This window comes from Pipra filicauda, unplaced genomic scaffold (genome assembly GCF_003945595.2).
Source record: "Pipra filicauda isolate LSUMZ 115617 unplaced genomic scaffold, ASM394559v2 scaffold195_size2193078_pilon, whole genome shotgun sequence".
NCBI classification, from domain to species: Eukaryota; Metazoa; Chordata; class Aves; order Passeriformes; family Pipridae; genus Pipra; species Pipra filicauda.
Window position 1 is genome coordinate 333543 of NW_024104304.1, and position 23951 is coordinate 357493.

At 37.7% G+C, this 23951-nt stretch overlaps 1 protein-coding gene across 1 annotated transcript in view; it reads right to left on the minus strand.

Moving 5' to 3' along the window:
• Nucleotides 1-23951, minus strand: part of BMP5 (bone morphogenetic protein 5) — a 55918-nt gene that overhangs the window by 18189 nt on the left and 13778 nt on the right. Inside the window, exons 2-3 of the mRNA XM_027730591.2 lie at nucleotides 11896-12088; nucleotides 8143-8291 (exon numbers count right to left, since the gene is read on the minus strand). Of these exons, the coding sequence (XP_027586392.1) occupies nucleotides 8143-8291; nucleotides 11896-12088 (342 nt within the window). The remainder of the gene's footprint in view (nucleotides 1-8142; nucleotides 8292-11895; nucleotides 12089-23951) is intronic.

Consider the following 23951-nt stretch of genomic DNA (forward strand, 5'->3'; position numbering starts at 1 on the left):
CTAGTGCAGTCAACAGGAAAACTTTTATTGGCTTCTGTGGGTTCATCATTAAACTTTTCTCTCTCAAATTTATCATATACCTTAGCTTAATTGCAACTTTCAGAAGACGAAGCAATCAAAATATACACTGCCCTTGAGACACTATATTTCTTTCAAGGAGGATCTCGAAACTGTTTGGTTTGGAAATTCAAACCACATATGTTGTCTCCATTTTAGGTTGGCTCTTTGCAAAAGAAAGTTTGCGTTTACAGACCCTCTATTACCCTTTATCAAAAAAATTAAAATGGTGTAGATGTGGGAGATTTCCTTCAGTATAAGAACACAAAACTTTGCACCTTCCTGAACAGGAGGTATTTTAAAGTATCCTGCCTCTGAATGCATCAAGCTTTCTGCCACACCAGCAGCTCCATCTGTGTGCCCTGGTCTTATTAGGTAGTCCTTACCTTTGTTTGTAGTGTGAATTTCAGAGTACAGTAAGAAAAACCTTACTCTAACCTGAACTGCCCCTTGTAGCAAAAAGTACTCATGGGCTTCATTTTTGTAAATTATTTTAGTCTATCATTTCTTGTAGTGTTTAGAAAACTCTTGGCTTCAATGGAAATTGAAAATCCAGGTCTCTCAGGCATGCAGTTGTTCCATACTGTGGCATTAGAGTAATATTTTCTAAAATCAGCTGAGTGACTCAGGTTAACCTGATTAACTGCACTTGGAGCTTCCCCCACATGAAACTCGTAAAACCAAAACAGCAAGGTGTGGGTTTCTGCTTCTCTTGAGCATCTCTGAACAAGAATTGAATATGGTCAAGCATTCTGAAAAATGGGTTTGTTTTTATCCTTCCATGTCTTTAATTCTGAGGATTTCAAAGATTTTTCTTCAGATTTTAGAAGAAAAGAAGAAAGTACAAGAAACTAGAAATCAGCTTGTGCCTACTCCACTGAACCTAGCATCTGCAATTGCCCCTACACCTAGGGATTAAAAAAAAAGCATAACAGATGGACTTACTCAATGCTGTGACCGCCTGAAGCCTTTTTATTCTTCACATTCTGGCATGCACTTCTCAATCCTGCTATGACAATTAATTATCTCTTCTACATATTGACAGGTATATTCAGAGACTTAGACTTATTTAAAGCATTATGCTCCAAATTTACTGAACTCCTTAGTCTTTATTCATATGATTCTGAGTCTTTGTCAAGATGTATTTGTGTGACTTGGCATTTAAACTTATTTTTGGCTTTTATAATGTTTGATAGTAAAGTGCCCTTAGCAGTTTCATAAAAGCTTGCATGGAAGTGCAGGTTTGACTCTCTGAACTGAATGAATATTATTTCTCTTCTTGTTCTGTCTGTTTCTCTTCTCTTCACATTCTGTCCCCTTATAATAAAGGAATCACTGCTGCAAAAATAATTGTGAAGTTCAACTTATAAAAAAGTCCTACCTCAAGAATCCTGATGATTTTGTACTTTTCTTTTTTTTTTACCTACAAAATAGGAACAGCACTTAAGGTGATAACTGCAGAGCTGTTTGCTGTGTCACTATGTCTGCTTTTATGCTGTCCCATGTAGTCATATCGTACAATTCTTTTCATGAACTGATCGAGTTCCATCTTAAAAGTTCATTTCCCCCTCAGCTGCTCCAAATGGAAATGTGAGAGCTCTTCAAGCTTTCAATAACAATCTGCCCTGCAGTCCTGACCTGGAAACATCTCCTTGTTTTTCACAACATTCAGAAAGCTGACTTTTTCTGAGGTCACCAGTGTGGATGCCAATGACAGTGGTAAGATTTGTGTCTTGACTGTCTCTTCTCAGGCAGTAAATATTTTATGTAAAATATTGATCAGACACTAATTTTGCAAGCCTTTCAGCCATTATGCATCTTGGCAGGATTTACGCTGGCAACACAGTACAATGAGTAATTCCAAAATCCATTATTTTATCCTGAGTCATCAGACTGCAGCAAACCACTCATTTTGTTATGAAAAAGCAGCACTTATTTACTTTCAAAAGTGCTCAAGAAGCCACGAAAAAAAACCATTTTACAGATTAACCACTACTTCTATGCCACAGTAGTTATTTTGGTAATAATTTCACATATCTGTAGTTAGAAATGAAAAATTTAGTGATGATGAGAATTCATTTCAGAATGGCTTGCTGAAAAAAAATTAAAATTCCAATGCCACACCTATGGTTTCCTCCTTGTAGGGAGTGACATCTGAAATGAGGATTGGGAAAGGCCTTTTGGAGAAAGACCCAGAGTATGCAAGGTCCAAAAACATCTAATATTTGAGAAAAAAACTGCCTTGAGGCTCTGAGTCTGAAAGCTCATGAAGTAGTTTTCAAAATTAGATAGAAACTTTTGTGGCTTCTCATGCCTGAACAATGTTCTTGAGAGCAATGGGACTTGAAACAAAAGATTTGTGGTAGAGTTTGGCTACCTAAGCATGAATGAAGGCTTATTTAAAAAAAAAACATGAAAAAACCTACAACACATATGTGACATATGTATATATAATACATCCTCAACACTCCAGCTCCAAAGTATTTGTTCCTGTCTCTATTGTATCTCTAAATAAACTGTTAAGCAAACTTTTCCTTTGGTGGACACATTTATCTATATCAACATAAAATATGTTTTTGAAAAAAGTTTTATGTGTTTTATTAACTCTTCTGCTCCCTGGAGGCTTTAAGGAATTCTGACAAATGGGTGGTCTTGGATGCTATGCTCTGCCTTTTCTAGGTCTCACAGCTTTAGTCAGCAGTAAAGATTCAGCCTTTGTTTGTCAAATCTTACATTTAGTTGGTTTTATTCAGTTCAGCTGAAGGAATTTTAAGTATCTTTTTTTTGTTGACTTTGGTATTCATAAAGCTCTTGAAGAAAGCACTTGGAACGTATAAGGAACTCTGATATGCTGTATAATGTGGCAGTACCATATATGCTTACACAAAAAAATCACATGTAATTGTACACAAAATCACTCAGTGAGTACTTGATTTATCCTTTCAAGTTAATGTACTTAAACTGTGAGTGGCTTGTGGGAGTCCTAGGGCTTTTCTTCACCACTAAAAAATGTGTTCAGGAAGACAATAAAACAAGGAGAGATTAGATTAATTGGTCATCCACCAAAGAATAAAATGGATAAAAGCCTTTTGAATGGAATGAAACACAAATGCCATTATCTCTAAAATAACGGTGTTGAGAAGTAGATGCATCCTTCATCTGTCTAGGGAGCAGGGTGGAGGGGAAGTTGCACAGTTGTACAGCCAGGACCAGTGTGCACCAGCATGCAGTGGTGGCAGAAGACAGAGCAGGAGCCCGTTTCACTCACCTCCTTGATTCTTCTGCTTTAAGTCAGGGTGCCCTTATAACCAAGGGTCTGCTCACTTGCTACAAGCCGACACAATGTTGACCCAGCTGGAATGATGGTTGCACCTATCTGAGCAAATTTTAGTACTGGAGCTGAATCATCCACTCTGCTCAGGGTGAGAGTGTGCTCCTCATGCACTTACATCCTGTGCCAGCTCCACCACAGAGTCCCCAGCATCTCAGGGCAGTGCCACAGAGACCTTTGCCACGGGGACAGATGCCATGGGGTCACCCTGTTTTGGAGACTGAGAGAATCATCCCTTCGGCTTGTTTCACATGACAGTATTCCTGAGCATGTTTAATTTACTAGTGCAATTTTGGCCAAAGTCAGCTCTGAACCAGAACGTATGTAGTTGTACTTAGGCAGTGCTTGAGCCCAAACTAATAAAACCTGCTGAGGGGCAGGATGTATTAGCTTGGGTTCAGTGCTGTGCTAACATGGCTATATGGCTTCCAGATGGCTCAGAATTTAGTCAGAGCTATTGCCTGCAAAAGTCCATACATATATCAATATAAATACATATATCCTAAGTACCCCCACTATAAGGACAGTAATGAAGGTAATTTTGCTTCTGATACTTTGCCTTGTAAATACCAGATCCATCAAGAGATTTAAAGGTAACAACCCAGCATCATCTTCCAGAGTACTTGATGGCTACAATGGTCATGTAAGTTAAGTGCCAAGGTTGTCTAAGGGCAGCTGCGTGATAAGACTGGTAACATTTAGGTTAACAGTGAGGTTAACAGTGAGGCCAAGACCAGTGTAAAATATGCAGCCAAGTACATGAAGAAGCCAGGGCGGTGCCACAGGTTTCTGTGGGTTGAAAGCAAACCAGCCATTCTATGCGACACTGAGGATATGGTCCTGTTGCCTTTCTGAAGGTTTAGTAGGAGAAAGGGACGTTAGAAGAACCAGGTTGAAAGGAAAAGAGGCGAAAAAGAAGAGCATGTTTTTTAATTTCTCCCCCGTCATCTCTGGAGAAGAACCTCACCTATCCTTCAAGCAGCATGGAGGGTTAGGATCCAAAACCTATTCCAAGGGACACGCATCAGAGTGTACCCAAACACATGCTGGAGGAAGAAATGGCCTTCCCCAGGTTCCACTTGTATCAAGGAAGCTATTTCTTTCAAGTTTTTCTTTGCTCTGAGGGAAAAAATCCTGCTGCTTTCCCACCTCAAACAGCAGGAATGCCCAAAGAAACCTTCCATGGAACTACGTGGTAATAAAAATCACCTTAATCAGCTTTGGCTTTTCAGAGTTGCCAACATGTTCTTCCCCACCGACATGCTGGTGGATGGAAAATAACTGAGAGTTGCAGCAATCTAATAAAAGGCAAGAACTACACGAGTGTGGGGCTACCCAGGATGTTGTATTGAGAGCTCTGTATTTGGAACCTGTTTTATTCTGTGGGTCACCAACAGTCATTGTTACATGTTATCTCCTTCTCCCATTTTCTATAAAGAACGCTAGATTCTCTTCAGCAATGACATAAACAGAAAAAGGACTACTCTTGTAGCTGTTTATACTCCTTCAGCAAAAGTGATGTTTAGACCATTGCTAACTTCCAATTATAAAAATGCTAAATATTAATAAAAAGGTGCTGATTCACTGGAACGTGTTTTAAGTCTTAGGAGACATATATTAAATATACAGGAGAAGTTTTGCATGGAGCTTTTTGAATTGTTTCTGCATCTGCACTGATTTTATGCTGCAATTCATCTGACACCCATGCATCCATCAGTGTGAAAAAGATCACCTATTGTTTTAAACACCGCAGAGAGTTTTGGTGTCAAGAGGAGGGAATTGGCTGAAAGGGGATGCTGCAGAATGTTGAGGAGACATTAAAAAACAGAATCAAAAAACCATGATCCTTAATTTACCACAGCCCAAGAGAAACAGTGCATTATATGTTGACAGCTTCCATATGTGTCATGCAAACCTTTATTCTTACTGTTCAAAATAAAACGTCACATTAAGAGAAAAAGTGTACATTTCATGTTAAAAAGGGATGTATGATACCAAATACTGTCTTAAAGAAAAAAGAAAACACATTCCAATGTCATGCGGCTTTTTGTACTTTTTCAGGATTTTCAAAGGGAGAAAAATATGAATTACAACAGCCAGACATTCTTCCAAAGTTGTTTTTTCACACTGTTATATTAAATAGTTACAATTTCTTTTTATTCCTTATGTAGACATTATTATTACTTACGCACCATCTTCAGGGATCCAAAGAAATATATCTACACAAGTAATTGCCTAAAAAGTCTCTGAAAGATAACTATAAGAAATTATTTTTAATGGTAATGATAACAAATAGTAGCACCCTGGAGTCTCAGCAAATATTGACACCATATTTTAAAGGTGCTTTATGAATAAATCTAAAAATTAATATGTATTTACAGACTTGATTATCCAGGCCCCTAGTGGCACCTAAATACCTCAAACAGGGATCCTCTTACTTAACAGAATCCCATTTAGTTTAATGGTCTGTTGCAATAGGAAGGTTAATGGATCAGGTCTTATAAATATCTCTCCAGTTACGGAGGCAGAACTCCTCTACCTCCTGTGAACTCAGCTGACAGCTGGAGGCATGGAGAAACATCCTTCAGACCTGCAGGGCCTGAAGTTCACTTGAGCCAAGGGAAGTTTTTTCGGCTGATTTGAACCAGTCTCTGAGCTTTCACAGAAAACTGGTTGGAGGGAAGGTGGGTGGGGTTTTCTGGGTTACAAACCAAGTCCACTACACACTGAGTCATATATAAAAATTCATGTTCCATCTGTACACAAATGTGTCATTCAACTGCTGGTATTTCTAATAGCTTCCAGAAGTAACAGCAACCCAATAAAAATAATCAAAGCCTTAAGAGCAAAATTGTAAGACTATGAAAGGATGATTTTCCTTATGCTAAGCTGAAGTGGTGCAGCAGAGGTCTTCCCTATAATTTTAAAAACTTTAGTCCCTAGAAGAGCACTCTTCTTGCATGAATAAGCTGAAAAGGGAACAGAAAGTAAGAGAAAAGGGGTATTCCCTCCTCATTCAAGCAGCTGTGTTGAGAAAGTCAAATAAGTGAGGTGCAAAAGGTAAGGCTGCTTATGGCTTTGGAATTTAAAATAGAAAATTATTTACCACCTTTCTGATCTTGGGAGTAGGACAGGAGAAATATTTACGTGAACTATTCTTTTGCAATTTCTTCAGTGCATTAATCTAAAAGTTTCCTTTTACCCATACAAACTTTCCTGCTGTTTACTGAACAGATATAATTCTGAGGCTAGAACCAACTGATTGGTGGTTCCAGGGTTTCTTAATGAATGTCTTTCGTGGATATTTAATTTTCAACAATTTCTGTATTTGAATCTCCTCAAAATAAAAAAGCCAAGGATGGAGTTTATTCTGGAGCAGAAAAGTTGGCCAGAAGCAGTCCACCTAATTTGGATGCCTGATGGAAGTGTCACCTCCTCAAAATTTTAAGGGCTTTAAGATGGCCTCACAAAACTACGCTGCCTAAGAGATCCACTCCCCATACAGCCCAAGCTCAGGTGTGGTGCCTACAAATGCTGATTGAAGGCATCAACAACATGGCCTGCGTTGCATTGCTGCCTCCCTTTTCCACTTACTGTACTCCTACAGTATAGGTAATATTAGATGAAATGGTCGTCTGCTCTGGTGCAAGCCTGCCAACTCTGTTTTTAAACATCATGCCTAAAGGACAGTTTTTGCATAATTCTCCAGCAGCCAGGGCACTTGCTGAAAAAGTACGAGATGCTTTGTTCACAGCCCAGCCGAGCCCGAGGGAGAATTTAGATCAAAACCAATGAGAAAATGTAGACAGAACAAAGAAAGAAGAAAAAAATATTAATCCTTACACCAGGGTTTCTTCTGCTACTCATTAACATTATGTCAGCTAAGGTTTAGATTAACTGGCATCATAGATTCTTTGACCTCTGACATAAAAAGCTCTTTGACAAGAAAGAGCTAAATCTGAGAGTTTGCTTGTAAAGTAGTATAGATTAAGTGAACCATCACAGAAAAAACAGTCTATAAGTCTCTTTTTATTAGTTTCTAAAGAAGTCTAAGTAAAGAACATTTCTTCTAAAAATATTATTTCGCATTGAGATGCATTTTCAATTTTAATGAAGAGCATAACTGTGAATAATGCAGTAGCGCAGTAAATTTGTATTAAAATCCCCACAGCTCTGACTTCAGTTTTGATAGCAGTTTTTCTAATTTTCAGTTAATTAAAATTCTCAAGATTTCAAATTTTTAACCCATTTCAAGATAAAAAAAATTAATAATATTATTTTTTTCGAATTACAGAATACCAATTCCCACATTACCCTATTGTTAACCTTTCTCCAATATCAGTATCAGCAGCTATGAGATACCTTCTGAACTGTCCTGAGGTTATTTTGTAACTTTCTCCATTCTTCATCCCAGAAAATTCTTTAGAAACTTTCTAAAACAAAAATTCTGCAAATCTGCCTCAGTTTCCTGAATGTAATGATCAGTGGAAGAACATTAAAATGGAACTTTATTTTATATATAAGAGCTTTCATCCCAAACCTCATTTAATTTCACTTGATTCAGTCAGCTTTATAATTACCAAGTTTGCATACCATAACTACAGCAGGATAAGACTTTTGTTCTTTGCTTATAAGCTCTCAGTGAATTGTCACCCAGTCAAGTTAAAAAAACACAAAACACCCATCCAGAAAAGATTCCTAGCAAGATATGACAAGAGCATATAGGGTTTTATAATCTACAGTTTCAATCTTACCGTCCTCTGTCTCAGCACAGAGTTGCAAACCCAGATTGTTCAGTGGATTAATCACCCAGTGATTGCTGGTCACAGTAATGTCAAAGACAAACCAGCCCACATCAGAAGCTTGAGCCTTTCTTGTGTCTAACAGGAACAAGTCTGCATCCCTAAGTTAAAGAAAATGGAGAGTTAAGGCATTCAAATATTATTATTTTTTGTCCTTAATTTTCTTGCTGGCAATAACTTCTTGGAGTCTAAATGAATAATCCTTTGACATATCCTCATCATGACACAGTACAACATGTGCTGTAGCTAACAAGTAATTGTTACGTATAATAAAGGTATTTTCCCCAAGAGGCCTTTCTGAAATGAGTCTCAGCATGTAAAAATTACAGCTATGGAAAATCTGAAAAATCCAACTTCCTGATAGAAATACACAAAACATATAATTGAGGCTGTATATAAAGAATTCATCTTTCACCATTAGAATGTCTTAGGAAGATTAACTTTTGCAAACCTTTCAGTGTAAAAGACAAAATATGTCAAAACCTTGTTCCAATTTCAACTAAAATTCAAAGGCATAGCACTGCTAAAATGATCTGTTGTTAATAACATATGACAGCAGTGGTATGCTGTAACAAAACATGAATAGACGACAGTTCAGATCATTTCCTATTAGTGTTGATGTTTAGAAAATATCTCTATATCAAAGCAGAGATTATGTATCTATTAATAAAGTAATTATTACATTTTAACCCTCAGTTCCCTGGTATAGTCTTAAATTTGTTCCCATGAAATCTCCCCATAATTCAGAAGGGTTGCTCAGACAAGTTAGTATAATTGTGTTACTAAATTTTTACCATGGGTCATTTATTTGTTTTGTTTTCACATATCTCCTAGCACAATTGGTTCCAGAACAACATCTGTATTGCAAATAATTTGCTACAATGACCACACTAAACCCAAGATATTTAACTCTCATCAGTTTAGTTGTACACGCTTCTGCAAAGCAGGAAGCATTATTAAAAACTGTTTTCACCATTTAATCTTTTAAACCTAAATCTATAGGTATAGAAACCTATTTATTTTCTTCCATAAATAGTAATCAAAACAATAAGATACAAAACCAAATGTTTTATTTTAAATTTTAACTGTACAAGTCAACTAAAGACAGTCTTGGTTTACACAGATCTGGGAATCGTATTGTTGCTTTACAGACAGAATGACTATATGCTTAAATAGGAAAGACAGAAATAGTAGGCTTTTTGTCTAAAAGTGGGTTTAAAATACCTGTGGTCCTGTCACTATATTTTTATGGTGTTTAATTGCAATGACAACTAAGAAAGTTACTGTCTTATCTAGATTAAAACCGCAAATGCACCTAAAATGTCTGATACTGAAAAAAAGCATTATCTGTATCCCTTGAAGCTGTGGTTGCTCAACACTGAGGAAAATAAAGCCAAATAAGCTATGACAAACACATGTTTACTTACATGTATATGTAAGATATATCTGCAGAATCAGGCTAAAGAGCTCAAAAATTATAAAGGAAGATTGTTTTTAAAAAAGGAATTGAAGGGGCTTTCTTTCAAGTCACCATTTTTTTTCTTCTGTTATAGGATAATCTTTTGCTGGTCTTTTATCACTTCCATTCTAGAACTGTGCTAATGACCACACAAGGAGAAAACAATTGCATTCCCCTTCTGGAGCTAACATGAAGAAAATGTTACAATTCCAAAGAACCTGATCTACTCTGCAAGCACTGAAGAAATTAACAACGTACCACAAGCTCATAAATAGTACTCTCTGGAGTCTTAAATGCCAACTTTTTTCTCTAATGAGCAGTTTCTCAGAATTTTAAAGTGGAAAAGTTTAATTCTGACTGTAATAGTCTTTGATATATTTATTTATAAATATTTTTGTATTACTCCGTAGATTTAATAGAAAACTGTAAAATTGTTTGGAAAATATTAAAATATCGCAATGATATAATTTCACACTTTTCTCCTCCTAGAATACATAGTTGTTTTCTGATATAGATTCTTTCCATTCCAAGTTTTGCTGGGACTGATATGAAATGTTCTCAAAAGCCAGGATGTACAACGTCTCACAAGCCAAATCAGAATAGGGCACTACTACTACTACAGTCCAGAAATTCTGCTGAAGGACAAATTCCCCCTGTGGATCTCTCCTCAGGGTGATATTTACCACTTTGCAGTGCAGCAGAAACTCACACCAAAGTGTCTTTGGCATTGGCCAAGATAATAACTCAAAACAGGCAGAATGCTCTTACCCATTGACTCTGCAAATGAAGATAAAATGAGTTGTGAATACCCAGAGAAAACCAGAACTGATCCTTGAAAATACACAGAGAAAGTGTCTCTGTACCAATGCTAATTCTTTAGCCTACATAACAGCAATTTCCTACAGAAATCCAAAGTATTTGACAAGGAAAAAAATAACTTCTTTTAGAATTGATACAAACATAGGGCAAAAACTTGACCCCTGAGAAGGCAGTGAGAGCTCTGGGATCAGGGTTCTCCCATTAGCTCATGTCATTACCTCAAACTTCTCATCCCATTTTGTGGCATTTTTAATTTTAAAATTCTCCATTATTCTGTGAAAAGAAAAAACCTGTCATGCTTAAAAGAGTTGCAAATTTTGTCTGTAATTTAAAAAATATTTATATTTAAAAGATTACCCACAAGACATAATAAAAAATTTAGTCATTATGTCATAAATAGCCTGAAATGCAACAGTGAACACATTCAGGCAGAATACAGCTGATTTCCTTTACCTTTATGGAGGCTGTTTAAGTTTAGTATCTAGTCCCAAATTACCAGTTGTCTACAGGAGAAATGCAACCACAGTCAAGAATTTCAGCAAAGAGGCTGTGGGCAGAGCATCTGAGAAGCTCCACATGTCCGGGGTCATTCAAGGAAGTAAAGGTGGAATAAACCATCTATATGTTCCTTGAAACCCAGAACAGTTTTTGATCAGATCAAGTCATGATTACTATGTAATAGGCCATCCTGATAATGCTGTTTCACCTCACACCTCATTTCAGAAAGCTGCTTTTCTATCTTAATGCCACTTGAAGATTCCCTAATGTGGAAAGAACCCTTGGAGTTTACTTATATTAGTGGCTAGCTGCCATCAAATTGTGGACTATATTCACTTTCACCATGAGAAAAAGTCCAGGTAGGAGTACCTTGGCAGGTCTGTGTAGGAAAGTTAGCCTACCATGGGCTGTGCTGTACATGCTTCCTTAGGAAAAACAGAAAACTTCACTCCCACAGACTGGAATTTCAGCAAACTCCAAGGGAATTAAACACACACACATTTGACTAGCCATGATGCCACAGAGACAGGAAAATGCCTGAGACTACAGCATAATCCTTAGTTTGCAACTTGGAAACCCTGAACCCTGGCCACTTCTTGCCTAGAAGCATAGCAGTACTGTGTTTGGGATTGCAGAGCCCTGTCAGACACCCATGTTTCCTGTTCAAGGCAAAGAAGCCTCACCCACTCTCTGCATGGACAGATTATTTGGTGAGCTTGGACATAAACCTGGAATAAATTACATTCAAGATCATTTTAATTCTTTCTCAGTGTTTGTTGTTGTTGTTGTCTAGGAATTAATATTGCACAAGCCACGGTGATAACAAGGATGCCTTACTAGGTGTACACTCATGATCAATTATCGTCTCCCTACTTAAGAAACACATGAGATGGTATTCAACACATTATGTGTTCATGCTGAGCAGGTACCTGTTTGGATACTCCTTGATGATCTGATATATGCTAATCTGAATGGTTTCATTCTCAAAGCGGCTGTTGCTTCGATCCTTGTATATTCGGAACTCGGCTGCTGTCACTGCCTCTCCATGCGGGATCTGAGTAAGGTCAAAGCGAAACTCTTTATAGTGCCTTCGCTGGTGGGAGAAGTCCTTGTCCCTTTCAACTGTGAGAAAAAGAGTTCAGTGTAAATTAAAGACGTGAAACGAATGCCCATTTCCCATGATTAATGGAGCGTTCCTTCTGCTTGGGAGTAAACAAACATGACAATATAAAACTGTGCAAATAATAAAACCACAAGCCCAGACATACTTCCAGTTAAAGGAAATTCCACCAGCCCAGTGTCTTCAGTTCAAAAGAAAAAAAAACCTTGGTGGCTTTTATATAAATTCCAGAAGCTGGAGTGGAAAGAATATAAAAAAAAAGCTGAAAGGGGGTATGTTGTAAAGTAACTAGAAATATGGACAAACTAAAAGCTGTGAAAGGATTTAGGACTTCAATGTAGTCATAAGCACAGTAGTAGCAATGTCAGAGCTATAGATGACTTTGGAAAACACTAATTGCCACTAATAACCAGGCAGATGAGAGGAATGCTGTTCATTTCCGTTTAACATAATAAATTTTAAAGTGGTACTAAATTGTACTGCAACAACTATATACTTAAGAAGCAGTTAAGTCATATAAATTAACACAAGTTGTACTCTGATGGCATACATGTCATCTTGCCGGTGTCAGAAGAAGGAGCCATGAGCCAGGGCTGAGTGGTTCTGACATCTCAGCAGCATAGGAAGCACAGTCCTGGCTTGAGAAGTCCCCTCAAACCTGGGTGGGCAGATGCAGGCTTTCACTGCTTATGACACTGCCACAATTTAAAGTTAAAAAGTAAACCTCATTATTGCCTAATTCAGAATTCTACAGAATGTAAGAGGGAGTAAATAGAGGATTTTAATTTACTTGAGTTTATAACTGGTTTGGGTCTAATTCCTCTGTCTGCTGCCATTCTGACTGAGTTAGGAGCAACTTTTGCAATGGAATATATGTTTTGATGTGTCAACGGAAACTACAGGCCACAGTACTGGCTGATGAACACCTTACGGGATTAGTACTTCAGATTTTAAGGATGTGGAATGGAAAATGACCCAGGGTTTCCACTGCCACAGTATACAACATATCATTGACCTTTGAAGAAGCTGTGCTCCATCGGAAGACAGAATTTCTCTCTTCTGGAGAAGTTCTACCTGCCTTGTGAGATAGGTGTTTCATTTTACTGATGGTGGACAAACCTAAAACTCAGAGCTGGGATTTGGTTTAGATAACCAAATGGCTGCACCCAGCTCCACTAAATGCTCCCTCCCGTAACCCCTGCTCTTTTATTTCATTTTAGTCCTCAGATCTGAGGGAGGAACAATGTCAGTTCTGAAAAAGCTCTCATTTGGATTACTAAATTCCACATGTATAAATAATGTGTAAATTATTACAATATTTATGTATATTTATACTTATATGCTCATATATAAGTGCCTCCCAAGAAGTTTTGTCTACATATACAATATGCATGTGTTTGCATGTAGATACGTATAATTATATAATTTATATATAAAGCTGCATATCTGTTTATTATAAAGTATATGTTGTCTTACAAAATACAAATGCACTAAAAGAAAAAGAAAATATCATTTTGACCTTGCCATATAAGAGTACAGTTACGGACATAATAAAGTGAGAGCTATTGAAGGAAAAGTATTTAACATTATTTTCAGAGCAGTAGTTACTAGTTAAGTCACCTGTGGTCATATAGTAGTCCTTTACAGTGTACTTCCCTTTCACTCTTTCAAAAATGTAAACTCTCTTTGTTTTTATTAGCTTTTTTTTTCTTGTGTACAAATCTGTGTTGCCTTAAAAACCACCAAAAATAAAATATATAGGATATAAGAACACTTTATCTTCAGTGAAAATTAACTTTCTCCTGGCTGACAAAAGGAAAATTGTCTGTTAACTGTGAGGTTTACTTGGCTCAAGTGCATATTTAGCTTACTTGGGTTTGCCATGGAACACTATGTTGCAAAAGTAAAACAGAAAAGAGGTGGAAGCATGTGAACTGGCTGCTCTGTACCTGAAGATGAATGGGCTGCTGCTGAAGAGAAACAGGATACAGTCTATTTAGCAGCTCCACTGACCAGTTCTAAACTGTGGGATATATACAGAGATCTGACTTGAGGTTTGGGAGTTGTTGCTTTTTTTTTTAAATGTCCATGTAAAGCCTTTCATTTCAGAGAGAACTTGGCAGAGATTAGCATATGCAAAAGCACTGAGCCAAGAGGCTTTTTTCTAGTGCAAAGAGTCTGCTGCAATTTTCTAAGGTTATAACTGAGCATTTCAAAATTGACGTGGAACAGATACGTCAATAATCTTCAAATGAGACTATATTAAAGACAGACAATGTAGCAACTCCATATGTATGTGTGACTAAGCACTACACACTATGAGTAAACACTGAAGAATTAGACACTGAATAAAAGCGCCTAATGCCGCTACATAAATAGTGCCACAATGAAAGTTTAAATGCCACTAATCCTGGTCTGATTTATTGTTATTTGGATTTGAGGTTTCCTTTTGTCTAGTTTCTACTAAGTACTTTCTAATTAGTAATATTAGTTTAGAAACAGCAGTTCTCTCCCTGTATGTTATAGTTTGGACACAAACCTCTAAAATACCTTTCAATTGCATTGGTGGGGTTCTCTCAGGACCACTCATGACTGCTGAAAGAATATTGATAGCCACTTCCTCATGGGCCTGAAATTAATTATTAAAGCTCACACAGATAATACTTATCTGTGTTTTCCTGTATACCCAAGGAAGACACAGCACTGTCATCTGAAAGGGACATAAGTTAAAAATTTCCTTGGGTCGAGACACCCTTTACAGGAAGGCCAGGACTTTGCCCGTAGAAATGAAGGGTTGTAGGAAACAGGCACTGAACACCAAGAAAAACCCTGGGTCCCAATCTCCGCAATAAAGTCAGAGAGGAGATCCCACTCTCCACAATAAAGCCAGAAACTCTAACTGCAAATTTCTGTTAGCCAATGTACAGAGCAAAAAAAATTTTTTACAGATGTAGACAAATTAAAATCTTATATAGTAAGCTGTAAAATAGCAGTGATGGTGGTGGTGATGTTGCAATAATGACTAGTGGCTAGAATGATAGCCAAGTTAAAAAAGAAAAATGTTATTTAATGATATTGAGTATTTTAATACTGAAAATAATACACAAATCTTGATCCCCTCTGCATCTAATAAATGCTTTGTCAGGGAAGACTGTGAATGCTCAGTAGAGAACCTCTAAGATCCTTTGTCCTGCTGAAATGGCATGAAGTACAGGGAGGCACCATGTCTCAAATATTTTTTTTCACAGGCGAGAGCTTTTCAACCCTGGCAGCCCAAAAAATACAGGTTAAGATTTTTAAGTATTGAGTACTTCCAGAGTGTTTTCATGTCATTCCAGCCCTGCTCAGTTCATCTGCCAAAACGCATCTCTGTGGGACCGATTACAGCCTCTAAAAATCGATTGACCAGAAAATCAGTAAGTACTTTTTTAATCATTAGAGGAATACAATTTTTCTAAGTAAAAATAACTAGAATATTAAGATTAATGCTGATTACAACAAAATTCTTCATTTGCTCTGATTGCTCAGGTTTCTTAGCATCAACTTTTAAAAATGGTATTTTTATACCACCTGAAACTAATATATGCAACACTATGCTTACATCAGACAAATCATGGCTCAGGGGAATATCACAAACACCTGTGTGTAAAATGGGAAAGAATGATATTTTCCACCCATGTGGCAAACTGATTAAATGTTCATACTGTATTAACACTAAGTCCAACTCTAAGAAGAAAGAAGTCAAATTTATACAAAAAAGGTATCTTGGAAAAGAGGTCTTCTTTTACACCAAGAGAAAAATATCATGCACTGATTTTCATTAACAATATATACGTAATTTAAGAAAAAAAAGAACTACTAAAAGCCACCCAAAGCACATATATGGATGGACAGTATAATAAGCAATCAATATTTTATCAATTCCACTATAAATGTCTGATTATGTTGACTGAGCTTAAAAAGCGTAAAAAGTGCTAGCAATGAGTTTAGGTCATAGTGCATGAGGAACTGTTAGACGTGTTCTTTCTCCCCACTGATATATGTTTCTCTTTTCCTGAAGATATTGGTATGTGACACATGGGGAAAGTGAAAGCTGCTTTGGCAAACCGATAACAAAATAACGATATGCTGTAATATGCTGATTTTACAATATATGATCCCAGAATCCCAACTGGATTCACAAATAGTGAAGCCTCACTAATCAATTTAATGTCACTGTTTAACTACCTGCCAGGGCAAAATGGAGGGTCTTACAGATTTCGTAACTATAAAGGGCCATTTACACTAATCTCACTGAATTTCACTGTTTGACTCGAAATTCTTTGTATAAGTACTAAGTAAACCAGTCAGTTTTAATCACTTCAAGGTGATAAAGGTTACAGTAAGCTGATACACTACAAACGACACTCATTTACATCTTGAATATAATTAAATGATAGTTTATCTACAGTGAACACTTGTGGTTATCTGACCAAAACAGGTCAAAGGTTCCAGGCGTTTTCTCCTGAAATTACTCAGTGCTGCCTCTAATGACTGATAATTGAAAGCAGAGACTGGAAATATCAAATGTGGTAGGTGACAGATAAGCAACAGATTAATGCAAGTACTCTGTTACAGGACACTAAAAGGTCAGAGGCCCAAGGAATTAGCTATTGTGCTACTGTGAAAAGACAGACATCAAATAGCTGTTTACCTCATTCTTGCTCTTCTCTCCAACATTCAAATTCTAGTAGCATAAATTAGACTGTTTAAAGTGACTCACTTTTTACAAAATAAGGCAGCAAATATTTTGTAGGGTGTGTGGTAGGAGGAAAGTGATTCTACAGAAGCATACAGGGGTAAAAACCCCACCGAAATAAAACAGCTATATTAGGTGTAAATATTTAATGAAGTGCATCTGAAAGAAGAAGTATGTTCCTCAGAATGTCATTCTCAGTTGAAGAGACCAGATAACAGACTCTAAAATATACATTTTAAAGCTTTGTAACTTTTTAGGCTTTTAGATTGTAGAAAATTAATATCAACTTTAGAAAATCAGATTAAGTTTATCTCAGCAAGCATATCTTTCATCTTTTTTACTCTGGAAGTCCTAAAAACATAAAACCTAATTAATATTGAAGTAAGTAGTAGCCTTTTCATTCTGCCTATTGGTCTTTGAATAAGTACTACAGTCTTCAAAAAAGGGTTTAAATCAAGTGAACTTTTAAAGTCCAAGCGGGAAGAAAAATACCTTCCCAAATCAGTGATTGAAAAAAAACAAAAAAGCAGCAGACTATGATTCTACTTGTCTAAGCACTATTTATTTACTAGGTTTTATAGAAGGGTAAGAATCCTGATCTGGACTCAGGAAATCTATTTTGAGTTAGACATCGAAATTGTTAAAAATAGTCACCTGTGCTTCAAGCATTGTTTTGGACACCAGAGACAGCTGCCTGATACAGTCAGTGGAGAGACAATACTGTTTGTTAAAGGTCAGCTGTCTTGTACCGGCCAGTAAGCAAAACAGAGGAGTTTATCTACATTTCCCCTTTAGCCCTCTGCAGCTCCAGAGAACTGGACTAAGAGATAGCACTTGTTCAGTCAAAGGACATTTCAATCCTTATCAGCTGATTTCAATGACCATATCCTAACTGTCGGTATGCTGAGTAGCCCAGCAGTGGAACATCCTGGACCATTGCTCAGAAAAAATGCAGGGGATGATGGAAAAAATGAGAATTAAGTAAGTTTTTGTTCCCACATCTGATTTTTTTAATTCATTTAACATTAGACATTTACCAAATAATCATTCAGCTAAGCATTTTAACTACAAAACTTCAGAGTTATATGCCCCATTGCTTGTTCTCCTTTTAGTACCAAGTATTTTATATTTCTTTTTACCCATTTTCATCAGGAGAGCAAGAGAGCGTTGGTGCCCTCCTGCCTATTCTGTAGCCAGTAGTAAGGGAAAGGGGGTGATTTGCAATTAATAACCTTTCTTTTCCCTCCCCATCTGCCTCCTCAGGCTGAGGTGGGAAAATTCATTGCACAGGTTTCAGTCATGTATGTCCGTGTTTCTTGGGGAAGTTCAGAATTTACCTTTCAGAACTGAGATCTTTTGGGAAATCATCTCTGATCAGGCATATAAGGATCACAGAATCACAGAATGTGCTGATTTGGAAGGGATCCACAAGAATCATCGAGCCCAAATCCTGACCCTGTACAGGACATCCCCAAGAGTCACATCATGTGACTGAGAGTATTGTCCAAACACCTCTTGAACTCTGTCAGGCTCGGTGCTGTGACTGCTTCCCTGGGAGCCCGTTCCAGTGCCTAACCACCCTCTGGGTGAAGAACCTTTTTCAATTATCCAAACTAAACCTCCCCTGACACAACTTTAGGCCATTCCCTCGAGTTCTTTCAGGGAAGAGATCAGCGCCTGCCCTTCCCTTCTTCCCCTGACAAGGAAGTTGTAGACTGCAATGAAGTCTCCCCTCAGTCTCCTCTTCTCCAGGCTGAACAGACCAAGCAACCTCAGCTACTCCTCATACTGCTTCCCCTTGCTGAACTTCATATGGTTGGTGATTGCCCAGTCTTCTAATTTGTCAAGGTCTCTCTGCAGGGCCTCCCTGCCTTCCAGGGAATCAACAGCTCTTCCCAATTTTGTATCATCTGCAAACTTGCTTGGTATCCCTTCCAGTCCAGCATCCAAGTCATTTATGAAGATGTTGAAGGGCACAGGGCCCAAGATGGAGCCCTGTGGAACCCCATTAGTGACAGGTCACCAGTCTGATGTTACCCCATTCACTATTACTCTCCGTGCTTGATCTGTGAGCCAACTGCTCACTCACCACATGATGTGTTTATCCAGCTGTGTGTAGGACATTTTGTTCAGAAGGATACTGTGAGAGATAGTCTTGAAAGCTTTACTGAAATCCAAAAAGATGACATCAACTGGCTTCCCTTGGCCAACTAGGTGGGTTACACTGTCATAAAAGGAAATCAGGTTTGATGAGTAGGACTTTCCTCTCATGAAGGCTGTGACCAACAACTGCATTGTCTTTCAGGTGTTTTTCAGTACCTCCCAAAATAATCTTCTCCATAACTTTTCCAGGCACTGAAGTGAGACTGACAAGCCTGTAGTTTCCAGGGTCCTCCTTCTTGCCCTTGTTGAAAACTGGGACAACGTTCACCATCTTCCAGTTAGCTGGGATGTCTTCAGATTCCCAAGACAACTCAAAAATCATCAGGAGAGGTTTTCCAATGACATCAGCCAGTTCTTTGAGGATTCTGGGATGAATCTCAGATTTGTAGGGATCAAGCTGGAGCAACACATCCCACACAATTTCAGGGTTGACTGGGAGTTTATCATTCGCACAGTCATGGTCCTCCAGTTCAGGGCACTGAGACCCCCTTGGTCCATCATCTGTGTTGAAGACAAAGGCAAAGAAAGTATTAAACACCTTTGCCTTGTCCCTGTTCGTGAAGTGGCCATCCTCATCCTGTAACAGGCCAACGATATTTCTATACTGCCTATTGCCATTAATATATTTGAAAAACTCTTTTTATTGTCCCTCACATTTCTGGCCAGCTTCAGCTCCAATTGAGCTTTGCCACTCAAATTTTCTTCCTACAGCAGTAAGTGGAATTTCTCTGTTCTTCTCATGTCCCTTAACCTTGCTTCCACTGGACATACATCTTCCTTTTTTGCCTTATTTCCAAGAGAAGATCTTTGGTCAGCCAAGTTGGCCTTCTGTCCCATCTGCTTGACTTCTGACATATGGTAATTGCCTGCTCCTGTGCCCCATGGAGGTGATGTTTAAAAAGTGACCAGCACTGATGGACCCCAGCATCTGCAAAAGCATTCTCCCAGGGGACCTTACAACCTTACTAATCCCCTGAGCAGCCTGAAGTCTGCTCTTCTCATGCCCAGAGTTGGCACTTTTCCTCCTGTTAACGGAGATTTTAAACTCGATCACTTTGTGGTCACTCTGGCCAAGAGGGCCACCAATTTCCACTTCCCTCACAAAATCCACTCTGTTGACAAGCAACAGATCGAGAAGGGCATCTTTCCAAGTTGGCTCCCTTAGGACCTTTTCCATATAGTTGTCTTCCAGGTTTTTTAGGGATCTTCTGGCCAGGGTTGTACCAGCTGTGTGACAGTCCCAGTTAATTTCTAGCAATTTGAAGACCCCCACAAGGACAAAGGCAGTTGATTTGGAAGTGTCTCTTAGTTCCTCAGAGAATAATTCGTCGGTGTCATCATCTTGGCTAAAAGAGAGCCATGACCTCTCTAAACTCTGCACTCATCATGATTGAGGCAGCTGCCCAGAGTGACCTCCAGTGGAAACTCTCTGTTGCCCTGGTATCAGCTGCAGGTTGTGCCCTGCTCTTGCGCTTGTATCAGAAGGCAGCAGTGGGCACCCCTGTCGGACGTGTGCCCAGGTAGAGGAACTCCTGTGCTCAGTGACAGAGCACCTGAAAAAGGTAAAGTAGATTGAGTAGTATCAGGGAGAGTGAGAGAGTGAGGCAGACTACTGGAATTGCACCCTGCCTTCCCTGGGACAGGCACAACAGACAGGATGTATGATAGGGAAGATTCCCTACCGTCTATCCAACTGTCTGAACACAGCAACTGAAGGGATAGGAGGCAATGGCAAAAAGTTCCTGCCCAGCACACCATCTCCTCTGGTGACCACACCTGCAGCTGCCCGGGCACAGTAGGTGTGAGACTCTGCAAGTGGAACTGAACAACAATGAGAATGATGGTCCATCTAGCTTGGAGGTGCTGCCAAGGTTAAGTCAGTCTACATTTTGCATCAAAACTGACTCCATAAAGAAAAAAAGTAGGTCACTGCCATAGGAGACTCCCTATGAAGTCTCCTCAAAAACTTAAAGGGTTAGAGATGTGAAGACAAAGCTTCTTACTCTGGTACTGCCCTCAGATTAATATCCATTATTTATTTTTCTGGTGGCCAGTGATGAAGCTGCAACAAGAAGAGCAATCAGCAGAGACTTCAGAGCCTTGGGATGACTGGTTAAGGGATCAGGAGCACAAGCAGTGCTCTCTTCTGTCCTTCCAGTAGCAGGGAATGATGAGGGAAGAAACAGGAAGAGCCAACTGATAAATAGCTGGCTCCAAGCCCAGTATCACTGGCAGAATGGAGTCAATGATATTAAAGGCCTTTTCCAACATAAATGATTCTATGATTCTGTGATACCTTACATAAAAAACGTAGGCAGGGGTTGAAAATAGGTCCCCAAAATTACATTCCACACGTACCTTATCTTAGACAAAAAGGTCATTGTCAGAAACTTAATCCACATTCTGATCCCCCTCCAATTGAAGCAAAACCATTTCCGTAATCAGTGGGGATTTTGCTTAATTAGAAAGGGCGAGTCTGCAGAAATTTTTCTTTTTTTCTCTTACAACAGTTCTGTTTCTTAAGAACTGCTTTATTGCACTACTGTATATTTGAGTTTCTTTTTATTTATTATTATCGTATTGGTTGTATTTAAAGTAATTATAGATTTACAGATGTGGTTTTGAAAGAATGATATAAATTACTTTAACATAAAATACACTTTCTTATTAAAACACAAAGCAGAAAGTTTGATCATTCATATTCTGAAGCTAGTTACACTGCTGTAAAGCTAGTTATTTCACTAAATTCTTTATTTTCAGATCAGCTACTGACATCAGTGAGTAACATTTGCCTATTTTGATTAACTAAATTAGGGACAGTTTGAAAATCATTTGATGAAATACTATGCAGCTAGTGACAGTTTTAATAAATGAAATATTGTTTATTGAATTGAGACGTTTGATGGTAGAACATGCCTTCCATAACTGAACAGAATTACTGACCTGTATGAATTGCAAAGTAATTCAAATCAAGATAAATTCAATGAAAAAACCCTTCCACAACTGCAACAGAATCTAAAGCAAGAATAAAAAGAAAAAGCATAATAAAAAATCAAGCCAAAAAAAAAAAAGTTTCGTGTCCTTTTTCCAAGCACATAGTACACTTATTTTCTTTCTTTAACCTTCAAAGAAATGCATTTCAATACCCGATACTTTATTAAAAAATAAGTTAGAATATTCATGTATCTTAACCAAGCATTTACTATTACATCTTTTGAGAGTACAGATCTAGTATTAAAATTAAAATATTAATTTCTTCATTTTGTTGTTGTAGCAATAAAGACCCGATAGATTCTTACCAATTAACAAAAAACACTTTTGAAAAACTCAAAATAGTGTAAAACACTATCATAATACTAAGGTGGACTTTGAAATTCTGTGATTTTTACTTTCTAATCCTCTTAATATGTACATGCAATGTATTCAACTTTAGTAAGTGGTAGGCAGCAACTTGGTAAATAATGAAAATTACAAACCAATAATAGAATAACAGTGAATATTTAAAAGAATAAGTTTCCTTTTTTCCATCAATTATTTTAAGAATTAGAACTCAGTTAATAATTAAAAGCTTTCAGCATTCCCTCTGAGAAGGAAAGAGTTCCCAGCAACCACATAACAATTCCTGCCAGCAACTTTTATAAGCAGAGACCTAAAGAAATGCCTCAATCAAAGAGGCATAACTGTGCTTGGCTTTCTCACACATAATCTCCCAGGTGATCTGTACACTGTGAGATTATCCATGATACCTTCTCATTACTTTACATTAAAAAATTAAATAAAATAGATGTTTTAATGAAATTGCTGGTCTTCATTCAATAGCAAATGTTTTGCTGAAAATTTCATAGCTAAACATGTGTTATTCATTCAATTTACTCTTCTTCCAAGTCAAATGCACTTGCTCAACAAGTCAAAACAAGTGCTGCACTGCAGCTGCTCCAGTAATAATTAAATGCTGGAAGGCTTTCAGTTGTTGATTCAAAATAAGTGGAAAAGCAACACGCAGCTTTTCTTATGCTGGTTTGAACACGGCCAGTGTAACTAGAACAAAGAGATAGAGTTTTGGAAGTGAATATATAAATATAAGATACAAAAGATAGTTGGGTAAACAATTCCTCACAATCTACTTTTTCTGATGATTTCAACAGTATAATGCACTGTATCCTTCAACCTCCCAAATGCAAAACTTTCATTCCAGTTGTTTAGCTGTAGCATGGAGCACAGAAAAATTCAACTGCACATACGTGCTTTTTCATTTTTAGTAAGTAAGGACCCTGTGGTTTCTTCATTATTTTAAGTCACACTATATTACAAAGGCTCTCCAATCACAAATACCTATGTTAACCTAAATCTGATAGATTTTCAGTTATTATCAGTTTCATCAGTGATAAACAAATCTTTATTTGAAAGAAAAGATCAAAGTTTCATCATGTAGTTCTGAAATAATACATCATGATAAATCAAATACATACAGATAAATTAGCTAATCCTTACACTGGCATGCCTCAGGTTGCTAGTTTTGTCTGCTTTTTCAACGATGTCTATTTTGCCTCATCTTTGGTGAAGCCAGTACATTTTGATGCCATCTGTCAATAGACTTCCATTTTTTCCCATGTTTAATTTTGTTTTTCTATAATCAGATCATCACAAAGAAAACTAACAATTATTGCCAGGCTTCTGACTGTGTGTGAAAGTCAGAATGTCAGATCAACACAACCTCAAGGTTAACAAATGACAGAAGAAAAGATCCCTCTTGGGTTCAGCTGCAGCTGAACAGAAACAAAAGTTATACCTCTGGGATCCAATGGTCAGAAAATAGGTGTAAGTTATAACTGTTTTGGCACTGTAAAAGTATACAGATGGAACATAACTTCTGAGGAGGGTAAAAGGGCGTATATCATCATAGGACAACTGGCAGGGAAGGAAAAACTAAACATTAAAGCACACTCTATCTTCCCACATCTCCT